The 21,364-nt window shown below is 45.0% G+C and overlaps 1 protein-coding gene across 7 annotated transcripts in view; it reads right to left on the reverse strand.

Annotated features, from left to right (window-relative positions):
- The window catches only part of meis2a (Meis homeobox 2a), an 83,921-nt gene that overhangs the window by 15,324 nt on the left and 47,233 nt on the right, over positions 1 to 21,364 (reverse strand). For all 7 annotated transcript variants that reach the window (XM_059353032.1, XM_059353033.1, XM_059353029.1 and 4 more), the window contains exon 9: positions 10,486 to 10,562. In XM_059353032.1, coding sequence (XP_059209015.1) covers positions 10,486 to 10,562 — 77 coding nt within the window. The remainder of the gene's footprint in view (positions 1 to 10,485; positions 10,563 to 21,364) is intronic.

Consider the following 21,364-nt stretch of genomic DNA (forward strand, 5'->3'; position numbering starts at 1 on the left):
CCAACACACACACACACATACATACATGCCTGGGTACATGCATGTACACACACACTTGCAGACATTAACTCCTGAATCTCAAATGCATTAGCAGAAGTCAGAAAGCAGAGCCAATGGGAGGTTGCCCCCATTTTAACTCCCGCCTCCAAACATATATACACATGCCTCTCTCTCCTCCTGCCACTCACTTTTTCCTCCTCACACTGCTGTACTATTAACCACGAATTTAGGGCAGTGAGAAAGCACAGCAGTAAGAGCAATTAAAAAGTGACACCTAAACCTAGTGGATAGACTGCTGGGATTGTCTAATGCCTGGATTTGGGCGCTGTTGCACTTGTAGTCTTTAAGAACCAGACTACTGGGGGAGTACAGGACTCAGTGTGTGCGTCTGTTTGGAAAGGGATTCTCCCTCCCACTGGGATGTCATCATCTTCTCATCATTGTGTCTCTGGCGTGTGAGTGACCGTTTCCACCGAGCACATTTCCATGATGTGCCTGACTAAGTGTGTTTGCACATATAAGTGACCAGGAGAGTCGTCGGTCAAATGTTGTCAGCTTGCCTCTGACTTCCCTATTGAATAATTAATCTTCAGTTTCAATTGCACATAATCGCTTTGACACACATAAGTGCGAACACAGGCACACAAACACACATGTGCAGGCACGGTTTTAGAGGCAGAGTTTAGGGTCTAAAAAGCCCAGCAGCAGGCAAGTGATATAAATAGCTGTTGTTTGTGGAAGGGGGACTGCTGGCAGAAGCAGGACTGACACTGTGGAGCGGACCACAGGGACTCTGATGTGCCTGGTGGCCTGAAGCGAGCCCTCTGCCTCTCAGATCAGCTCTACCACTGACTGTGTGCAGCTTTGACTGGCCTCCTTCATATGTGACAGCCTGAAACAAATACAACAATCTCTCTGTCTCACAAAAGCCACATTCAATTCAGACTGCACCGCAAAACATGGTCTGGGAATGTAGGCGTGTGAAGTGTCAGGAGTGATTCTTCCTCTTCCTCATGATCATATTTTTAACAATGTTTTATTTTGCATGTGAAGATTAAAAAAACATCCCTAACCAGAGATGGTTTTCACACTGAATCTGCTGCTGTTTCAGAAAAAGTGCAACTTTCTCACAAATGGCAGTAGATAATTTTGTTCCTAGATGTGCCATTTCTCCCTTGTACCTGTGAGAAAGCTGCAGTAAGTCTCATTATAACAAGAAGATGATAAAGCAGATATGTCTTGGGGGGCTACAGGCAGACGCCCTCCACCCCCACTAGGGAAAAGATATTTCCGCCGCCCTCCCTCCTCACCGCACATGCTCACTAAGTCTCCCAATTGAAACATCATCGGCTGTAATGGGAGGAATAAATATTCATAAGGTTGGGAAGAGAGAAACCCTAGATTAGGGTAATGTACTCCTCATTGTTCTCCCCCCTTTTTTCCTTTATCCAGCTCTTCCTCTGTATCTCTGCATCTTGTTATGCATGTAATAGTGTTGGCTAATGGTGGCTAATTCCTCCAGCTACCTCTGATAACTTCATCGAAAGCTGCACATGTGTGTTTGTGCGTGCATGGAGAGAATGTGGCGGGGAAGATGCACCGTTTATTTCTCACCTCTCCCAAATTGCTAATTACCGGGTTTGATAACTCCAAGATTTTGGGCCACGGTCCAATTAAGATTGGATTGTTTTTCAGTAGAGGCCCTGTGACTCCCTCCCTCCTTTCCCTCCCCTTTTTTTTTTTTGCTTGGCACTGACTCCACTGATATCTCATCCATAACAGGCCTGAACTAGGGTAGAGCATGGCTTAAACAAACAAAAGGGCTGTATTGATTTATAGGGTCTTCCATGATGGGCTTATTGGCCTGCACCTCAAAGCCACACAGGGCACGGGGCCATGAATCACAGCTTCAGAAAAAGAACACACACACACATACAGGTAAAAATAATACATAGTGTTTTTGGATATGGAAGTGAGAGAGAGTTGTAATGACATCCTTAACAATGCTCCTCTCATTGTGTCTTAAAGGAGGAGGGGGAGGGAGGTCAGAGGAGGTGATTCTGAATGTGACACCACACAAACAGAGCAAAGATAGATGCTTATTTACATGCCGTTACTGTATATCCAAACACAGGGATAGAGGGAATGCAAAGTGTGAACGAGGGAGGTAAAGAGAAACAGAGGGGAAAGAGAAAGAGAACGAGCATGCCTGGACAGAGAGAAAATACCTTGTGGAGGTTCACAGAGTTTAAAGAGCTCAGCCAAAGAAGGAGCTCCTGTCCTCTCCGGCTCCAACACACACACAAACACACACACAAAGCCTCAAGGCCATTCTGTTACACCTGGTCACCTTTATCCCTTTTTAGCCCCCCCCACGCCCTCACCCCTCCCTCAAACCACATACACCCAAACACATACACAACGTTCTGCAACCAGGAACACATCGCCACATGCATACACACAGCAGCAGCCTGTGGCTAACACACAGCTCCTCTGGCCATCCCCCTCAGCAGATACAACTAATTATTCCAAATCTACTCTGTCAGGTTGTCTGATCCTCTGGGGCCTCAGTTTAAATCTATCTCTGCTTCTTTCTTTCTCTGTCTGTCTGTGTGACTGCTTCTCTCTTTCAGTCACATGCCACAAAAAGAAGGAATCTTTGCCAACTGACCTCCAGAGTAAAAACATAAACAGACTAGCCATAAAGACACATATAGCACCATAGCAGCTGAAGAGCACGGCTTTCTTTGGAATGGTCTGTTTTCACAAACAACTAGCAGACCGACCTGAAGTTAGAGTTTTCTTTAAAGGGACAGTTCACCCTGGAATACTTCAACACAGGTACATCTCAAAAAAATAGAATATCATGAAAAAGTTCAATATTTTTTGTCAATCATTTCAGAAAGTGAAACATTATATAGATTCATTACACAGAGTGAAATATTTCAAGCCTGTTTTTCTTGTAATTTTCATGATTCTGGCTTAGAGATAATGAAAACACAAAACTCAGTGTCTCAGAAAATTTGAATATTGATCAGAAGTTAAATCTGCTGGTCCAGGGTCAGTGGTGGTTTGGGGCCATGTCCTCTGCTGCTGTTGGTCCACTGTGTTTTCTGAAGTCCACAGTCAACATAGCAGCCATCTAGCAGGACATTTTAGAGTCTTCATGCTTCCACGAGCTCTTTGGAAGCATTTGAGATGCTGCTTTCCAAAAGCTAAAGCTAAACCAAAAGCTGGTTCAGTGACCAAGGTGTGACCTGAAGCCCATAGGAGTCTATGGGCTGTTGTCAAGAGGAAGGTGAGAGACACCAGATGAGCTGAGGGCTGCTATAAAAGCAACATGGTGCTGTAGGCTGATCTCCTCCATGCCACCAAGTATTAATGCAGTAATTCATGCAAAAGGAGCCCAACCAAGTATTGAGTGTATAGAAATGAAGATACCTTTCAGAAGCATGACAGCCATGTTTAAAATATCCTTTTTTTATTGATCTCATGTAATATGAACTGTTGAACTTCTTCACGATATTCATATTTTTTTTAGATGTACCTGAGTCAGCTAATGTTACAGCTCAGCCGAGGAAGACGACATTAACGTTTACATCTGGTGCTGTCACTAGTGGTGCGTGCAGTTCACACTAAAACCATCTAGATTGATAAATAGCACTACAGGTAAGAGGAAAACATGTTTTTTTTTTTAACATTTGGGGTAAACTACTCCTTCCAATGCACCACTCAAACACAAATCAAACCTATTTGGAAAAAAACTGTGATGAAGCCTGGTACTCTAAACAACTTTGTAAAATCACAAAAAATGCATGACATCATCCAGCATACAATCCAAAGGACTTATGCACCTATTCAGACGCCTAGTCCCTCTGTTGGCACCCGCCGTTGGCACCCATGTTAGGCTTTAGAGCTAAATAACAGGCCAATATCCCAGGCTTTCCAGCTGCACGCCCTGAAAGCCCATGGAGAAACCATTCGTCCCAATGAGCTCTAAAGGCAAATGGAAGCTCATAAACAGAGACTTGACTGTATAGACTTTGCATTTTATCTTTCAGCAGTTTCCCCTTTTATGGGCCAGGGACCTCTATAACGGGGGGAGGATGGGAGGGATGAGCAAGATGGGAGGATGGCAGAGAGAGTAAGGATGACAGTAAGGATGTGAAGAAAGAAGACGACGGCAGACAGAGCAGAAGAATAAGAATGAGGTACAGGTTGGCAGAACGAGACAGAGGAGAACCGGGGTCACAAATCTTGCTGCTATTCTAGTACGTGACATCTTCGCTCGTTTGCGGCTGCTCATTAACAAACAATACTGCTGTGAAATTGGTTTAATGACAAAGTAATAAAATTGCTATTCTGCTCACAGATGGCCTCAGGCACAGGGAGATTCTGGCAGGCTTACTGTGGCTGCCCGTGTGCATTAAGCTGCTTGTTCATGAAAACAGCATCCTACACTTTCTTTCTCACTATCACCAACCTTTTTTTTTTCTTTTTAAGTTCTTTTTCTTCCTGCAAATGAAATAAATTAACCTACTTTCCTCCCTTGTATTCTCCTTGAATTCTCCCTCTTCGACATTCTCACCCTCTTGCTCTCCCTCCCAGTCTCTCTCTCTCTCTCTCTCTCAAGTGTATTCTCTCTCTCTCTCTCCCTCGATCTCTCTCCAGTTCTCACCCCGAGTAGAAATTACCATCTTAAAATAAAAAAAGAAGGCTCGCCCACGCAAACGCAGCTCGACTTCATTTCAAACGCAGAGCCCTTGTTATTAAACGACCCACCAATAAAACCAAGCCGTTGAGGAATAAAAGAGCCAAAAGGAGCAGAGAAGTACAAAGACCTCCCTCCTCCCATCTCTCTCTCTCTCTCTCTCTCTCTCTCTCTCTCTCTCTAATGCTTTCCCTGTAATGCCTCTTTCAGCTCTTTGCCTCTCTATCTTGCCTCGTCTGGCTTCGTTCTCCTTGCATGCCGTCTGAGCTGGGAGAATTCCACAGCCTTGGAGAGTCTCGAGCTTGTAATGGGAAAACAAGTAAAAAAGCATTCATTTTTGTGCATGATCGCCCAACAGCGCCAATTTTTTTTTTTTTTTAAAGCACCACCTGTTTTTCATAACTCTAGACTCACACAGAGGTGGGCACCGGGCTGCTGCATTGCCACGGTGGGTGTCCATGCCACGCTATATGACCCAATGTGCCCCCAGTGCCTGCTAAAGTGGGAGTGGGCCCTGTTAATCACACTGAGCGTTTCAACAGCGGCATGTGCTCATGTACTCACACATACACATAAACACAGTGGCGCACATTAGCATCAGCTGTTCAAGAGTACCGTGGCTTATCCCGTAAGTACGGCATGTGTCTAGATTGCACCGCAAACAGATATTTGGATCTGGAACAACTGCGGAACAAAATGGAAAACAAAATGAAACCTTCTCCAACAGGGAGTTTGTTCTATTTTACGCTGCCAACAATGAAAATATGCTTTTTACCAAATGTGCTTCTCCCTCCAAAACAGATAAAATGGGATTATTATTACAGCATCAAGAAAGCAGCCAGATCAAATGAACTTAGCGGGTAGGGGGTGTTGGTAGGGGGGCTGGCACTTGGGATCTGACAACAGAGTCAATTCTGCTAATTAACTGCCAATTAGCGGTCCCTAAATGAGAGGGATCATGATGCCTGTGTTGGCAGCGCCCCGATACTCTCTCTCTCTCCTAGTCAGACGCACATATACACTCATGCTCATGCACACAGACACACCAGAGTGATACACACACAAACACACACACAGCCGCAACCTCTCCACACTCCAGCTGTATATTTAGAAAGCCATGGGCATAAGATGGCCACTGCCGGGAGTCCCTGGTTGCAGCCAAAAAAAGGCCTGACATTTCCATCTGGGTCAAAGTTATACAGATAACCAGCAACTTCAGTCAACTAGCCCACCAATGGGGCAGAAATGAAGGGAGGAATAGGCAGCGATGGAGGAGTAAGGAGAGGGGAACGGGACCTCAAAAGCCTCTGTGTGAGATTCATAAGACTTAAATACTTATAAAGAACGTGGAAAAATGAGGCAGCTGGGCTGGTTTCATAGCTTTATGTTACATTTGGAAAATATTAGTTATTATTTTGCATTTCATAATGGCCTCGCCCGCCAAACCAGAGGATCATAAAAAATCATAAAATATCATAAAAGCCAGTGTTTCTAAGTGTCTTATTGGAGCGAGGAACGGGGGATGGAAAATGCTTCGCTAAGTGGAGGAACAAATTTGGCTTGGCTTTTTCTCTTTCTTGTTCTCAGATACTACAAACAAATGTGCCTGACCGTCAATAAAACTTTGCATGTGAACCTGCTGCACAGCTCCCATGTACCTCTGGTGGGTGATTTAAAACTTTGAGTGGGTCTGGAGGGATCCGTGAAAAAGGAGAGAGAGGGGAGAAAACTGAGGATCTGAATGGGAATGTGGATCACGCTGTGAAGAGAGCTGCAGAGCAGTCAGTGTGGAGTTCACTAAACTGAGTTTATCTGCATGCTGTGCTATAGCAGGATGCACTCTGGGAGGAGAATCTGGCTTTGACGTAGACGAGGTGAAAGGCCTGTAAAAGCATATGAGATTAATGACCTATTCTTCTGCTATTACTTTATATATTCTACCTGCACACCTGGCGTCTAATGAGCTTATCCTGCTGTTGCTCAGTCTCAAAACTACAGATATCACTATCTTATCTTAATGTAAGCATACAGTAAATGTACACTGAGCGATATGCTAAATGAGGAGTTTGTCCTCCTGTTGAGGGTCTGAGACAAATAACAATCAGTGCACCGTGCCCTGCCCTGACTGGCCGGAGAGATTGAGCCTATTTCATCTCCTCAGTGGGCACAGGCTGCTTGGCGCCGTCGTCTGGCGGATATCCTTCCCTTATCATGTGACCTGTGCTCCGACAGGGGGCAAAGGTTGGCTGCGATCCGCCCCTGTGTCTTAATAACTCACTCATTGTATTCCTTTCTGCCGCTAATTAGAGCCTCTCCCCTGTGTGTGTGCGTCTGTGTGTCTGTGTGTGTATGTGTCTATGCATGTATTCCCCCCTGGGCTGTAGAGAGGAGGCAGAGAAGTAAAAATAGAGTGTGGCTTAGTGCCCTCTTTATTGTTATTAGTGCTCCAGTGGCACAGCAGTCAGTCATCATAGATGCCAAGAACTGACATATTCACGCTCTGCCTCTCTGCTCTCTCTCTCTCTCTGTCTCTCTCTCCTCTCTCTGCCGTGGAAATGACCAACTGGCTGCCTGTGAGATGAGGGAATAATGAGGGGACGATTTCCTTCCTTTTTTTAGATGCTGTTTCTCTCGGTCATCTGTCATCGGCGTCATCTCTCAGGCCTATGTAATAAAGCTGCGTGCATGCATGCATGTGTGTGTGTGTGTGTGTGTGTGCATGTGCATTGCTGCAGTGGTAAATAACGGCAGGATAGTTGCTGCCGTGTGTGTTTATGGCAGTGAGTGAGGGCACATCGTGCTGGGTCTGACGCTGAGACATGAAAGGATTCGGTCAGGCCCCATTTAGCCCAGACTGATAGCAGGACAGCAGGAGCTGCTGAGGCAGGCAAATATACCGCTAGATACTGTAAACTGTGAACGCTTCTCCAGCGCCTAGACACCCGAGTCTGTGAGACGTTTCACCTACTTTGCTATCCCAGAAAACAACGCGTGACACGGCCCTCACCTTTTTCCTGCAATCTTAAACAAATGCAATTACATGTCAGACCACTCCCCGATTCTGTTAGCATGACGCCAGTTGTCTCAAATGTGGCCAGAGCAAACACACTACCTAATGGTCAACTAATGGTGTCCTGACACACTGTACACACATAACATCTCGGAACATACAGAGAGAGCAGAGTGTCCCATTAGTAATAATGTGCACATACACACACTATACTATTAACTGGATAATCAAGTCCGCCTCCTCATCTGCTCAACACTGTCAGATTGTGGACTTTAACCTTTTTCTTTGTTCCTTATTAACATCAGACAGCTAATGGGGTCTGGGCTACAAACAGGTGAGGCTGCAGGCTAATGATACAGACTAGATATATAGGAGCAGGTGGGATAAACAGCTTCAAACCAACTGGAGAGGATCGACTATGGGTTTTGTTTTGTGTGTGTTCAGGTGAGCTGCAGGTAAAGGGAGGTGTCAGTTGGAGGGGATGATTTGGGGAGGTTTGATGGGGCAAGTGGGGAGAGAGCGAGATGCACTGTCTATTGACTATCACACAGAGCACCCTTGTGCCCTCGCTGGGCTGCGATTGTGCCGGCGGACAAAGCCCTGATTCAGCACATCCTTTCCCCGAGGGAGAGCTCTGGAAACCGAAGACGGCGGCCATCCCCTCCCTTTCCCCCCACTCATCCTCTGCTTCTGTCTCTCCCTCTCCCTCTGTCTCTATCTCTCTCTCTCTCCCACTTTGGCCAGTAACGTGGCAGCGGCCATGCATCAAAGGGAGCTACAGAACAATGCAAGGGGCCAGCCAGGAATTTGAAGAGCTTTTTTTTTTCTTTTTTAAACAGGAATTTCATATGGCAGAGTTCTGTCATATCCTGGGTGGACCTTCTCAGGAGCAACTGGAAACCAGAGAGGGAAAAGCAAAGGCACAACCAAAACAAACGCCATATTTAACTGTAATTCACCGTCCTGCTTGGTTAAGCACTAGAAGAGGAATGAAAACTTCAGCATCCTCCGCCTCGCTCATCTTTCCGTCACTGTAAAATTCCCAACAACGTGGCTGCATGTGCCAGAATGTCCCAGAGATAGACCAGCAGAGTCTGAGCCTCTCTAATGACTTTATTTGTGAAAATTGATTCCTGGTGTGTTTTTGTTAACACGGCTGGTGTAACATTAATACACAGCTCCATGACCACCTATGTGTATGTGCGTGTACAAACAGGGTTCATGAGGATGTTACCCTGCACAAGATTCTTTCAGACCTCTTTATAAATGGATCTGAGACATTTCAGTGCCAGGCTTGGATTTCATGGCCTCTGAGAAGGCAGGGACTCTTCCTATATCTATCTCTGTCTATGTCTATTTCTCTCTCTCTCTCGCTCTCTCTCTCCTCGCAGGTTCGCAGACTATTTCTGCATTAATCACCATGACACAGGCAAGGCAACTCAATTTTCTGCTCCTGTAGGTAAGGTGCGTGGCGTCCCGAAACGGTGGCACGAGGCATGAAACAGGCAAGCGGGGGCTAATCTTTGGTTACTGGTGTAATTGAAATGCTATCCACACTGTAGGGTGCATTAAAGTCTGATAACAGCGGTTCCTGTGGCCAATTTAAGTAGCTTGACTTCCCTTGGCTAGAAGGGAATAAAGAAAAGGGTGAGAGAGAGAGAGAGAGAGAGAGAGAGAGAGACAGAAAGAGAGAGAGTATGTCAGGATGGAAGGGGGGGTGGGGGGACGGCGGAGGGGGCTGATAGATAAGGCCGACAAACCAGGCTAATTCTCTAGGCATGTTTCTCATTGTGATCCAGGAAAAATGAGAAAAAAATGTATCACAGAACCAAAAAATCAATTGACCCTCGGGTGGCTTGTCAGGCTGCGAGTCTGATAAACCTAAAAGCTTCGTTAATGTCGGCCTGCCTGTACCCAACAGATAGAGCACTTTGTAAATGAACCCGCTTTGATAAATATATTAAGGAAAGCTGTGAATAAAAGGCACAGACTTGTCATTTGTAAATAGAACCCCCGCTACATGGAATTAGAATGATAAAATGGGGTTCCATATAATTAAGTTTGTGTAAGACCTGAAATCCGTGCAAATACCTTCCCGGAAATTTGAAAGGAAGCTGTCAGTTCAATTAATCTGAACATCACCCTGAGAATGTACTGAACAAAATTAAGCTGCAGATAAAACCTGGGCTAGTATTTTGATAAGTAATTCCTGTATCATTTCTTTGCTTCTGTGATCATTTTATTTAATCCACCACCCCCAGTTATGTGCTAAGCCATCTACAAAGGCCCTGCTGGCCAGGCCACCGAAACCTTAATCCACCATATAGCTTGTGTAAAATGGGGAGGGGGTGGAAGGCAGTTTTGCCTTTTGTGGGGGCACCAGTGGCGGTGCTAGGTATGGTTTTTGGATGAAGGGGTGGGGTGGGTGTGGGGGCTGTAGGGGTAGCTTATGATCTCTGCCTTTCTCCCTTAAATATATCCCACTGAATACATGTGCATCAAACCACAAAGACCAGTGACTTAGCCGCGGAACACTTCGCCGATAACACCGGAACATCCTGCTAGCTTACATGTAATAATGTTACAAAGGTTGTCTGTGTGTGTATCAGCGCGTGTGTGTGCCGTGTGTGTCTATACGGCAGTGGGGAGGGCTGTACATAAACGGTTTTCACACTTGGTGGGGAGAGGGAGGCGAAGGCTTTTGAAAATGAAAGGCAGAGCGATGCTGGTGGTGGAGATAGGACGAGCGGAAATCTTGACTCACCAGTTGTTTACTTGTAAGATGGTGAGGCCTGTGTCTTGGGCTAGCTGCTTCTTCTGCTCTTCAGAAGGGTATGGGTGCTGCGGGAGCAAACAGAGAGAGAGAGAGAGAGAGACAAATGAGCGTACAGATTAACGTAAATATTCACGTATGTCAACACTGGTGAAGAGAAGCGCCGGGAGGAACACATGCTCAGAGTCAAGTTCCTGGCTGCTGCTCATTACTGTATGTATTCAATACGTTCCCGTGTTTGTTGCATTGTGTAACCCAAGACTGCACCTTCTTGTGACCTCCACCCAACCCTGCCACGCCCTTGCACTGTATAGACACTCACAGCTCACACGTGTCCTCCTACACATCCACACACATACACAATTCCGCGTAAACCTGTCAGAGCTGGCCGAACAAGTTTGTCAAAACTGTCAACCGTGATAACCCCCTTCCTTCTCCTCGCCCCGCCCACACACACACACACACACACACACACACACACACTACAACACAACATATAGCGTACATACCACCTCACACAGAAGGAAAGAGCACACTCCGGAGCGGCGCACACATGCTGACGACTTTCAAGCAGGCCTAACGCTGATACTGCGGCGTCTGAGAATCCTTTTATAATACCAAGCAACAGAATGAGTGGGTGCAGATTTGCAGTGAATACATTTATCTTTCCTTGAATGTCTGACATGTATCCTGGTGGTGGCTCTTTCATAGAGAGCAGCTGAATACAGACTAATGCTAAAAGAACAGAATGCTGTGAAATCTCTCCCACATCCTCGCCAAGATTTTTACCTGAAAATGTAATTCTGCGACCAGGGCTGCAATGATACTATTTGTGTCAGGTCCAATCTAGAGAACATGGGCTGATATAAATGGCAGACCTTGGGCTGCCTTGCTCCCCCTGGGCTTGCTATGAAGCATGACAAAACAACAGTGATCGCTGGTGACAGATGTCTTTAAGGGCCAGATTAGGAGTCGGGGCGCACGCAAACGAAACAAATGAGACACTATGTGTTTCATTCAGCCGCTGCAGACAGAGAGCATGCATACACACAGAGGAACACACTCACACACACACACACATACACACACAAACACACACACACATGCATGCATGTGCAAACAGAAATGCGCACAAACAAATATTCATAGACATGACACCTGCAAATCAAAACAAAAATTCCTTTTAAAATCTGACACTTAAATCCTCCTCTATTTTTGGTCGGTTTCAAGCTCCATTAACACACATTCTTCCCCTTCAAGAAAAACACCTTAAGCCTCACGACTCGTACACATTTTTTTTTTTTTTAGCTCCAAACTCATTGAGGAAGCAAATTTTATGATGCTGGTAATGTCTGCTTGGCCCGTGTTAATTAAATTCAATTTTAACTTGAAATGATAACAGTTGCTCAAGAACAATTTTCTCATTTACTGCTGAAATAATTGATGTAAGTGAGGTTTCATATCAGCAGAGAGGCTGATTTCGACTTTCAGGTAGCCCTGCCTGTCTAAATGTAGTCTGTTTTAATTAAAGGAGGGATGAAAAAAAAATGGTTGGAGGAATGTGCTCAATTAATAACAAACAAGGCTGAGATTGGACAAATAATGAGTCCCGGCTGCAGAGAGGGATTACTCTGATTTGTACTTGTGTATGTAGTCCCTTTTAATATGCTAAAATTATTAACAAAGGAAAGATGATAATGCTTGCATAGGAATACATTTTTTGATTGCCAGGTGCTGACATTTCCTTGGCTTGGGAAGACAGAGCAAAGTCTATTAGTTGCTGTGTCTGTGTGTGTGCAAATATGTATGTGTGTTCGGTACAATGCACAGTGTGCAACAGATATACATATCTACGTTCCTGTGTGTGTGTGTGTGTGTGTCTCCGTGTGTGTTTGTGTGCTGACAACAACATGTAATAAGAGTACAGCCTCTCTTTTTCCCTCCTCCTTACACTCCTGGGCTTCCTAGGCGTTTTCACATTAGCCATGACCTCGGTCACGATCAAAACACGCTCGCAAATATAACAGGACACACACTCCCTCCCACTCTTCTTTTTGTGCATGCACACTACACAAACATATACACAAATTGAGACTCAGCTAAAGATGATGTGGTATGGAGGTGTAGGGAGAGGAGCAGCCTAGATTGGAAATGGGAGTGGGTCATTTACATTGTATTAAGGCTTCCTCAGCCTCTCAAGCCCAGACCCGGTCATCAATCGCCTACTGTCAGCCAAAGCGCGCTTTAGCCCGGTGATAAATACGCCGGCCAGCGGCATAGCTCGTCCAGCAGCCACCACGTAATGAATGGTTTGAACAAACAAGAAAGATGTCTCATCAAGGAGAGTGGGGACGTTAAAGCCCCCCTCGCACACAAAACCCCTGAGTAAGGAGATTTACTCTGACCACATAGACACGACACTAAAAAAAATCCTATTTGGTTCATCTCATACCCCTCTCAGCCCCGGCTCATTCCCCTCGCCTTGCCTCCTTGTGTCAGACTACATCGCTCCACTGAAACCCCAAGACTTGCATGCACTTGCACTTATGCAATGCTAAGCACACACACACACACACACACACAGAGAAGCAAACACACACAATGTGTCTGCATACAACATTTTCTCATCCTCTCTTCATCTGTCCTCAGCTCTGTCTTGCCTTTCCTACCAAGCCCCCTCCCCAACACACACACACACACACACACACTTTTTATGGCTGTGACTGCAGGCCACCCACACTTTACGTTGTGGCAGCTTTCCTTAAAGCATGGCGCTCTGAAATCTCAGCTACAGAAAATGGTGTGTGGTGGCAATGGTGACACACACACACACACACAGGGACGTGAGAAATAAGCCGACATGGTGGGCCTAGTGGTTACAGGGCTGCAGCAGCCGTGAAATTGGAGAACAGCTATTTAGACCTCTGAGTAACCTCTTAATGTTAATTGCCTCTGTAAAAAAAAAATATATGTGAGTAAATCACCCAATGAACACAGAAAAAAAAACTGATATGAAAAGAGTAAACGTGAGATGAATGGGTGAATAAACATTAAAGAGAGTCAGAGTGCTAAATCTGTTCTAATGTGTTTCTTCCTGGAGATGTCCTTCCCTACCCTCAGGAGACAGTACGACATGGTTATTTAATGGATGAAACACAAACACGGAGCGAGATCAAAGATGGTATTGATAATCTCCCCACTAGCTTTGGCTCCGCTCAATATGTTCAGTTACAAACACCAAGGCCAATATCCTTAAAAGAGGATTGACCGCAAAACGTAAAAACAGCCAGTCTATAAATAATTAGAGCCAGAAATGAGCAGCTTCAATTTGTTGTCTGGGCAGCGCCGGATCGAAAACAGCTCTGTTAATTATGCTAAAGCCTGTTAATGGCACCAAGCGAGCACTATCCTGATGCACACATGTTGTCCAACTCCTTCAATCTGACCTAAAAAAGCACAGCCAAACATCAACACAAACACAGGCGCAGACGCAGGTGGATCACATTCTGCCAGTCATTGAGAATTGAGCTGTGTGTGTGTGTGTGTGTGTGTGTGTGATGGCTAAATTACAGGGTGTGATGTGCTCTGTGCTCTCTGATAGTGCTGGATGTAATGGCCCCTGTGGTTGCTGAGCATTACAAGCTGAGGTGGCTCCATCATCTGCTGTGTATGGTCCTTAAACCCCCCTGAGCCCCAGCTTGGCATTTCACCATATACAATAAGCACATCTACTGCTCTTACTCCACACCACACCTTTCGCCCACTCTGACTCCTATCTACTCATTCAACACCCAGCGTGCTATACATCACATTCATACTCTCCTGACACCTATTTGCTGCCGCCGTCGAACCCCACAGCCCGTCATTATCCCGCTCCTTCCATTCAAACCCTTGCCGTTTTTTTCTCCTCGCTGAAACCTGCAGCCCCTCGCCTGGTGGACCCCCGTTGATGAATGACATCATCAGTGTGTGACATGAGTTATAGAGCCGGGTCACGAGGTCACGGTGGCTTGCAAACCTATTCCATGCTAATGACTCCCAGGAAATCACAGGCCATTGGCTGTTTACCCCCATCGCAGTGGCAACACTGAGGATTTAAAATGATTTAGCTCGAGCTATTTTGTCACTCTGATAGGCTTATTAGATAATCTGCATAAATAATTTTTAGTGCTGCTGGGTGATATGAAGAAATTTAAATATCAAATTATTCTTGACTAAAAACCTCAATATCAATATTGTGAGGATATTGTATTATATTGATTTATTGCCCACACTGTAAAAATAATCTGTTTAATTTATAGTAAAATACCAGCCAGAACCGTAAAAAACACAGTGACTGGGTTTTTCCACTGTAAATTTAAATGTAAATATCAGCCAAAACTGTAATTTAGACTGAATATTCCTGTAATTTTTAGGGTAATTGTGTCATTCATTCACACATAATGGTATTTCTCCATTAACTTTACATGAGTATGTTATATCTTTACAGAAAAACTGTGTGTTTCCTACAGTTAATGACAGTAAAAGTAAAAGTTTTGTGCTATTCTTTGATCTACTGTAAGTTGAAATGTAAATATCAGCAAAAACTGTAATTTAGACTGAATATTCCCATTATTTTTAGGGTCATTGTGTCATTCATTCACACATCATGGTATTTCTCCATTAACTTTACATGAGTATGTTATATCTTTACAGCAAAACTATGTGTTTCCTACAGTTAATGACAGTAAAAGTTAGTTTTGTCCTATTCTTTAATTTACGTTAATCAAAAGTGTCTACTTCGGTGATATACAATTTTTAATTTCACGCCCTATTTCTGATGTAATTTGACAGTGTTTTACTGTAATTTCTACAGACATTTTTTAAAGTGCAGCCCTTATATTTTTTATTCTATAAAAGACAGTTTTGTGCTTAACAGACATAATTCTATACAACAACTTTTTGCATAGTAATACTTGGGAGCATTTGATGGGCGTCATTGTGTCTAGTGTGCCAGTATTTCCTTTCATATATGCCTCCCTCGCATTGATTGGAATCTTATTTGTTTTTAATCAAAGCGACTGGAGGATGATAATAATATTCACTGTCAGAAATAAACGCAATCAAATATAGGAATGACATTTTAATATGGATTCTGCATTGAGCTGGGGTAAGATTGGCATATTTTAAATATCAACTTGCCGTTGTTAATAATGGGACAATTGGCTTCTTTGACAAATGACAATGAGATTGAATGCATATCGGCATTACGGGGAGATCAAACAGATATGACAAATAAATCCAGTTGGGAGTTTTTGAATCCATCACAAGTGTTTACTATGCACAGCGCAATGTCTGGCTTTTTAGCTGCAGTTTTCTGACAGATTTTGTGGTTTAAACTGAAGGATAGCGGTAATTACTTCTGTCTGTAAACATCAAATAGATTGACGAGTGACAATTAAAATAAGAAGAGCTTCATATTTCTCTGACAATGAAGGGACTGATTTTTCAAATGTATCAGTATAAACTGATACAAATTCTTAAAAATTTGATTTATCTAATCAATTTTGAAGCAGTGTCTGCTTTATTCTCACTTAGCTGAGCAGAAAATTAAAGATTGAAAATTTTTGTATCTCTCTTTCCCTATTATCTTTCATATCCCTTTCCATTTTTATCTCTATGCTCTCCATTGCTCCCTCCTTCTCTCTCTCTCTCACCCCCCTCCTTTGTGTGTTTTTGGGCGGTCGGAGGTGGGAGGGAGCAGAGGGTTTTTTGGGTGTTTGTTTTATTTTACTGGGAACTACACTGCTTCCTGACAACAGTCTGAAAACAGGCAAGAATGCCACATGACTCAATGACTCAACCCTGCTGCTCTGCCTTTCTCTCTCCCTCTCTTGACTACACACACACACACACACACACACACACACACACACAGCCAACTTATAAACAGAACTCACATGATGCCAACCTACAAAACCGCACACACTGCATGCCAACCTCTGATAACAGCAAATGAAAGTACATCCATATCTACACCTCACACGATCTGCATTCAGAACATACCACTACACTTCTGTCTCTCTCACTCCAGACTGCAGCGCTTCATAAGGGCTCTCAGCGGACTGCCCTCTGACAGTAAAACAGTGATGATTGCAAATACAAGGCGGACTGGCGAGGCCCGCGGCATCTATTATAGAGCAAAAGGGCCCCCAGTCTGTCTGTCTGCTTCTCTGACTGGCTGGCTGGCTGGCTGGCTGGTTGGTTGGCAGTGCATCAGTACTACTACTGCTGTTGCTGCCATGGCCCGCCACAACAATCGCTGGCTGGGCTCCTGAAGCCAGCTCCTGGACCTCAGCCAGCAGCCTGTTTGCTCTACACCATTAATTTATGTTCACTGGAGATGGTGCAAGGTTGTAGAGAAGCTCTACAGCATAACTGCCCCGCTCGCCTGCCAAGCTACAGTAACACTAAAGCGGGTGAGGGGAGTCAGAAGGAGCGAGGAATGAATGGAGCGGTGAGGGTGAGGAAGGAGCCCTGGAGGATATGCGAGATATAGGCATCTGATTGTACCAAGCTCCATGAGGCTAAATAGCAATCACTCCCACACAATCCCAATGCACCTCTAGACTTAGCGGATCGACCGGCAAATAGAGAGATGTTTTAGGGGAATGCTTCCAAATGCTATCATGCATAATGGTAATAAGGGATCATTTTTTTATCCAATAAAGAAAATAAAACTGTGCTCATTATCCATGCAGCAATCTGCAAAAAGACTCCCAAGCAAAGGATCAACCGCGCTCAACCCATAGATCTATTGGAGTTTGCCAACAGTTGTATACACAAACTGTGTGTGTGCTGTGTTGTGGACCTGGTCTCATTTGTGGCCTGCAGCCATAGAGATGGGCCTATTTAATCGTCAGATCGAGTTCATGGCTTCTTTTTCCAGCACACGGCTGCCCCTCCGCTTTCAAGAGGAGGAATACGATCCCTGCATCCTTACAGCGGGGGCCTGCTCTCCTCTCAGTCTCTCCCTCTTTCTCTCATTTCCGTCGATCTCTCCTTCTCCCGCCGTACTCCATAGGCCCCAGCAGCTATCCCTTTCTCGCTACACGCTAACCCGTCTGGCCTCGTCTCGTATCCTCTTCACTCCACCTCTTTCTCTCCTCTCCTCTCTCCTCTCCTCTCATCTCGTCCCCCTCTTTCAAAGTTTCCGCTCAAGCTTTAAGCCAGGTCCTAGAGGGCAGGAATTTGGCCTGGTTTTTCAGACCAGTCTGTTGGCTTTGTTGTGGTAACTGCCTGCTCAGGGGCACCCAGCTCTGTTCTGCTCTGCTCTTCCAGCTCGCCTGATGTCAACACACAGCCACGCTCACTACTTGCTCTCAAGAAATCTTTAAAACATCTTGTTGCAATGACTACAGCTGAGCCAAAGGATCATCCTCCAAAGAGCTTTCCTCTCAATGCATTTAAAGTTACAAGTCTTTGGGAGATTATTATATTATAAATTCTCTAAAAATATCCTCTATGCAGTTGCTTGTTGGGAGTGTGAGGTAATTGGTCTCTTGCCTTTGCGAGGGACTTTTAGGGCCTATAAGCAGATCATTAGAGGCCTGGTGGGCCTGTCAAAGCAGAAGACCCACCCACTTTGCTTGCATTGGACAACCTCATATCCACACCACTTGTCACTGTTGCCAGTCATAAAGTGACTGGGAGCACATGCTATAGCTAAAGGGTAGTGAACGAACTAAGCCTCTGAATAAACACCGGCACTGGTTTAATGACATATGTACACATTGTAAAAAAGCAATGATTTTCTATACTAACTCACTAACAGAGTTGGCCTTAGGAAACCTCTAGCATGAGGGGTATTTAAAAAGGACACAACACACACCCAAAAAAAACAAAATAAAAATCTGTTTCTATTAATTCCAATAGGGGGAAAAAATATTTTTGCGCTACCAAAATTCCCATAATTACCTCCTGACAAATGTAGCTGTTTTTCCCTTATACATGAATCAAATAAGTCTAGGTTATTAGACACTATTCAGGCATGCTGAAGCTTACAGGCCACTTTAAAGAAATGCTGGTAAAGCACAAGGAGCAAGACAGTAAAGCACTTACAACCTAGAGCCTGTTGATAAAGTCTGTTGGGAAAAGGACTTAATATTAACATACAGGGTCTCTTTAAGTTTATCCTCTTTCTCCATTGTGTTCTGTGGACTTTGTTTAACTTCCCAAGTCAAAGTAAAGTGGTGCTGATCTTCAATTGAAATAGAAACAGATTAATTTGTGGAGAGATGGACAGACTGAGGGAGAGAAAAGGGGGTTGTGTTCACTCTTCAAATAGAAGCTTCTGAGAGTTTCCACTTGACGGTTCTCCCTTTCATTGTGCATTAACTTAATGAGCATAAGTATTCAAATACACAACCAGGACCTCTTTTAGCCCGCTCTCTTTCTAGTCTCTCTCTCTCTCTGTCTCTTTAAGACTCCACATTCTCGAGAGAAAGGCCAGTACATTCTAATAGCGGGCCTCAGGACACAACAACAAGAGCACAACCACTTACAGAGGACAAACAAGAAACCCCCGGGGCCGGCTATGGAATGTCAAGCCAATTTGGAAGATATCATAGGACATTTGTAATGTCAATTTTTTGTTTTCAGGTCAAAAATCAAAGGCAAACATGGTGGGTAACATTTGTCCATTACAGTGTGGGCAGGAACCCCTCCTCCCCCGCTGAAAAACAGCTGCAGGGGACACTTCCTGTTTGCTAATGATGCTAAATGTGTTCAAGTCAACCATGTCAAATTTTCTCTCCCTCTGAATGGACAGCTGGGCTGGAAAGAAAGATTTTCTCTTCTCTCGTCCACTGTCTCCCTTTCCCTCTATCCTCTGCCGGCGAGAGAAGCTCTCAGGTCCGTGACAGAGAGACACTTCAGATCATGTCCCTGTCAGTGAGACAGGGGAGCAGAGCTGATGGTAACCATAGGTGCATTCATCTGAGATCACAAGTACTCCCATGGAACAAAGCCAGCCAAGCCCTGATCAGTCACCACCCCGTCCCTACCTGTTGTGTCTGTTCTCCTTTACTGAATACCGTTTTTGCCTTTCAGAAATGCACGTCTTCTGAGCTCTCCTTTCATCTGGGGGTGCATGAGTCAAGGAGATATCTCCTGTCATTGCTCAACACCCAGGGGCGGCTGGCTGCATGGGGTTGTGTGGACTGACAAATGCCCTCAGGATCTTTCACTTTCTTAATGTTCCTCAAAGCAGAGTCGACATGTGATGTGGAGTTAAAAATGCCTTTGTGAAGTGCCGCCAAAAGAGGAAGAGAAGAGAAGAGAAGAGAAGAGAAGAGAAGAGAAGAGAAGAGAAGAGAAGAGAAGAGAAGAGAAGAGAAGAGAAGAGAAGAGAAGAGAAAAGAGAAGAGAAGGAGTGGTAAGGCAGGGATATAGCTTTTAGGCCTGGTTAATAGCAGCCGATCTTTAAGTGCATTCTTCCATCCTCTCCCTCTCTTTCCTTGTAGTGCTCTTAGGCTCAATCCTGCCCGGGGGCCGAGGTGACCTTTGACCTGGCTGGCCTGCCTAGCTACAGCCCTCTCGTTTGTTAGGGGCTTTATCCACTGACAAAGCAGGCAGGAAGTTGGCAGCCACCCAGCAGCCCCATGGGAGGATGACCATCAGCTAGCTCAGCTTACCGCTTATTACAGGATGGTGGGGAGCATGTGTGTTTGTGTGTGTGTGTGTGCGTCTGTCTGTGCAGTGGCGTGTGTGTGCCCTTGTGCTTGCATGCGTACTTGCATATACTGTATGCGTGCATGCATGCTTGTTTCTCAGCGTGCGTGTGCAGCTGCATGCATGTTGGGCTGTTGCTGCACACTTGTGCTTGCATGCACATGTAGAAGAGCGACAACATCAGAGAGACGTTGACCTTTTTTTTTTTTTTTTTTCGTGCCGGCAATTTATTTTTTTTACTATGCTAGCTAATGACACGCAAAGAATAAGCCTGGAAGCTACGGACGTCCCTGTCTCCAAGCTAACCCGATCAGCTACGCATGTTAGCAACAATCAGGCAACCTTCCAGCCGCTGGACTCAGGGGACCCCAGCACACTTCTCTCTCTCCACTCTCTCTCTTCCTCCTCCTCCTCCTCTCTGCAGCCTGCTCATCAGAGCGCTCAGAACAGCTCACTAAAACATTATATCATAAGACACTCCAGTTTCACTCTCGCCACTCCATAAAAGTCAGGTAATTCATACTTCATTTATATACCTTCCCATTAATAAAGCTGATGAACTTTTACTCCTTAAATCTAATGGGCCATTTTGCCGTGACTGCCAGCGCTCGCCGTTTTCTCCGTCTCTCTCTCTCGCTCTATCTGCCTCTCCTCTGTGGAGAAAGCTAATCCACAGCCACTGCTCACGTACAGTGTTTTATGGGTGAGGAGAGAATTTAGAGATTTTTGAGGCTTTTGACTGACCTCTGCCACAGACAGGCAGTGACACGTACCATATGGTGATTTGTCGTAGCTTTTGGTGGTTCTCGTTCCCTCTTTCTCTCTCTCTCACTACCTGGGTCTCTATCTGGGTGCACCACAGGGTCATTGACCTCCGGGCCTAAAGCAAGGCACCATGGCTCCCCGGCTCGGAGGCTGTTGACAAGCGTCTGTGTTCTTTTCAACAACTCGTTGAACCTACCCCCCTACACCTTCCCTTCTCAGGAATGTAACACAACCGCTCACTGAGGTAACCCAAGCCCCTCCCATCTCCCATCCTTCATTTACAGAAAGAAAAAGAGACAGAGGGAGAAAGAGAGTGAAAGCAAGACCAACTGGGGGTGTTAGACAGCTGTCCCCCATCTTCCCCCATCTAACTCTTGCTCCCTCTCTATTTCTC

Source organism: Centropristis striata, chromosome 16, assembly GCF_030273125.1.
Source record: "Centropristis striata isolate RG_2023a ecotype Rhode Island chromosome 16, C.striata_1.0, whole genome shotgun sequence".
NCBI classification, from domain to species: Eukaryota; Metazoa; Chordata; class Actinopteri; order Perciformes; family Serranidae; genus Centropristis; species Centropristis striata.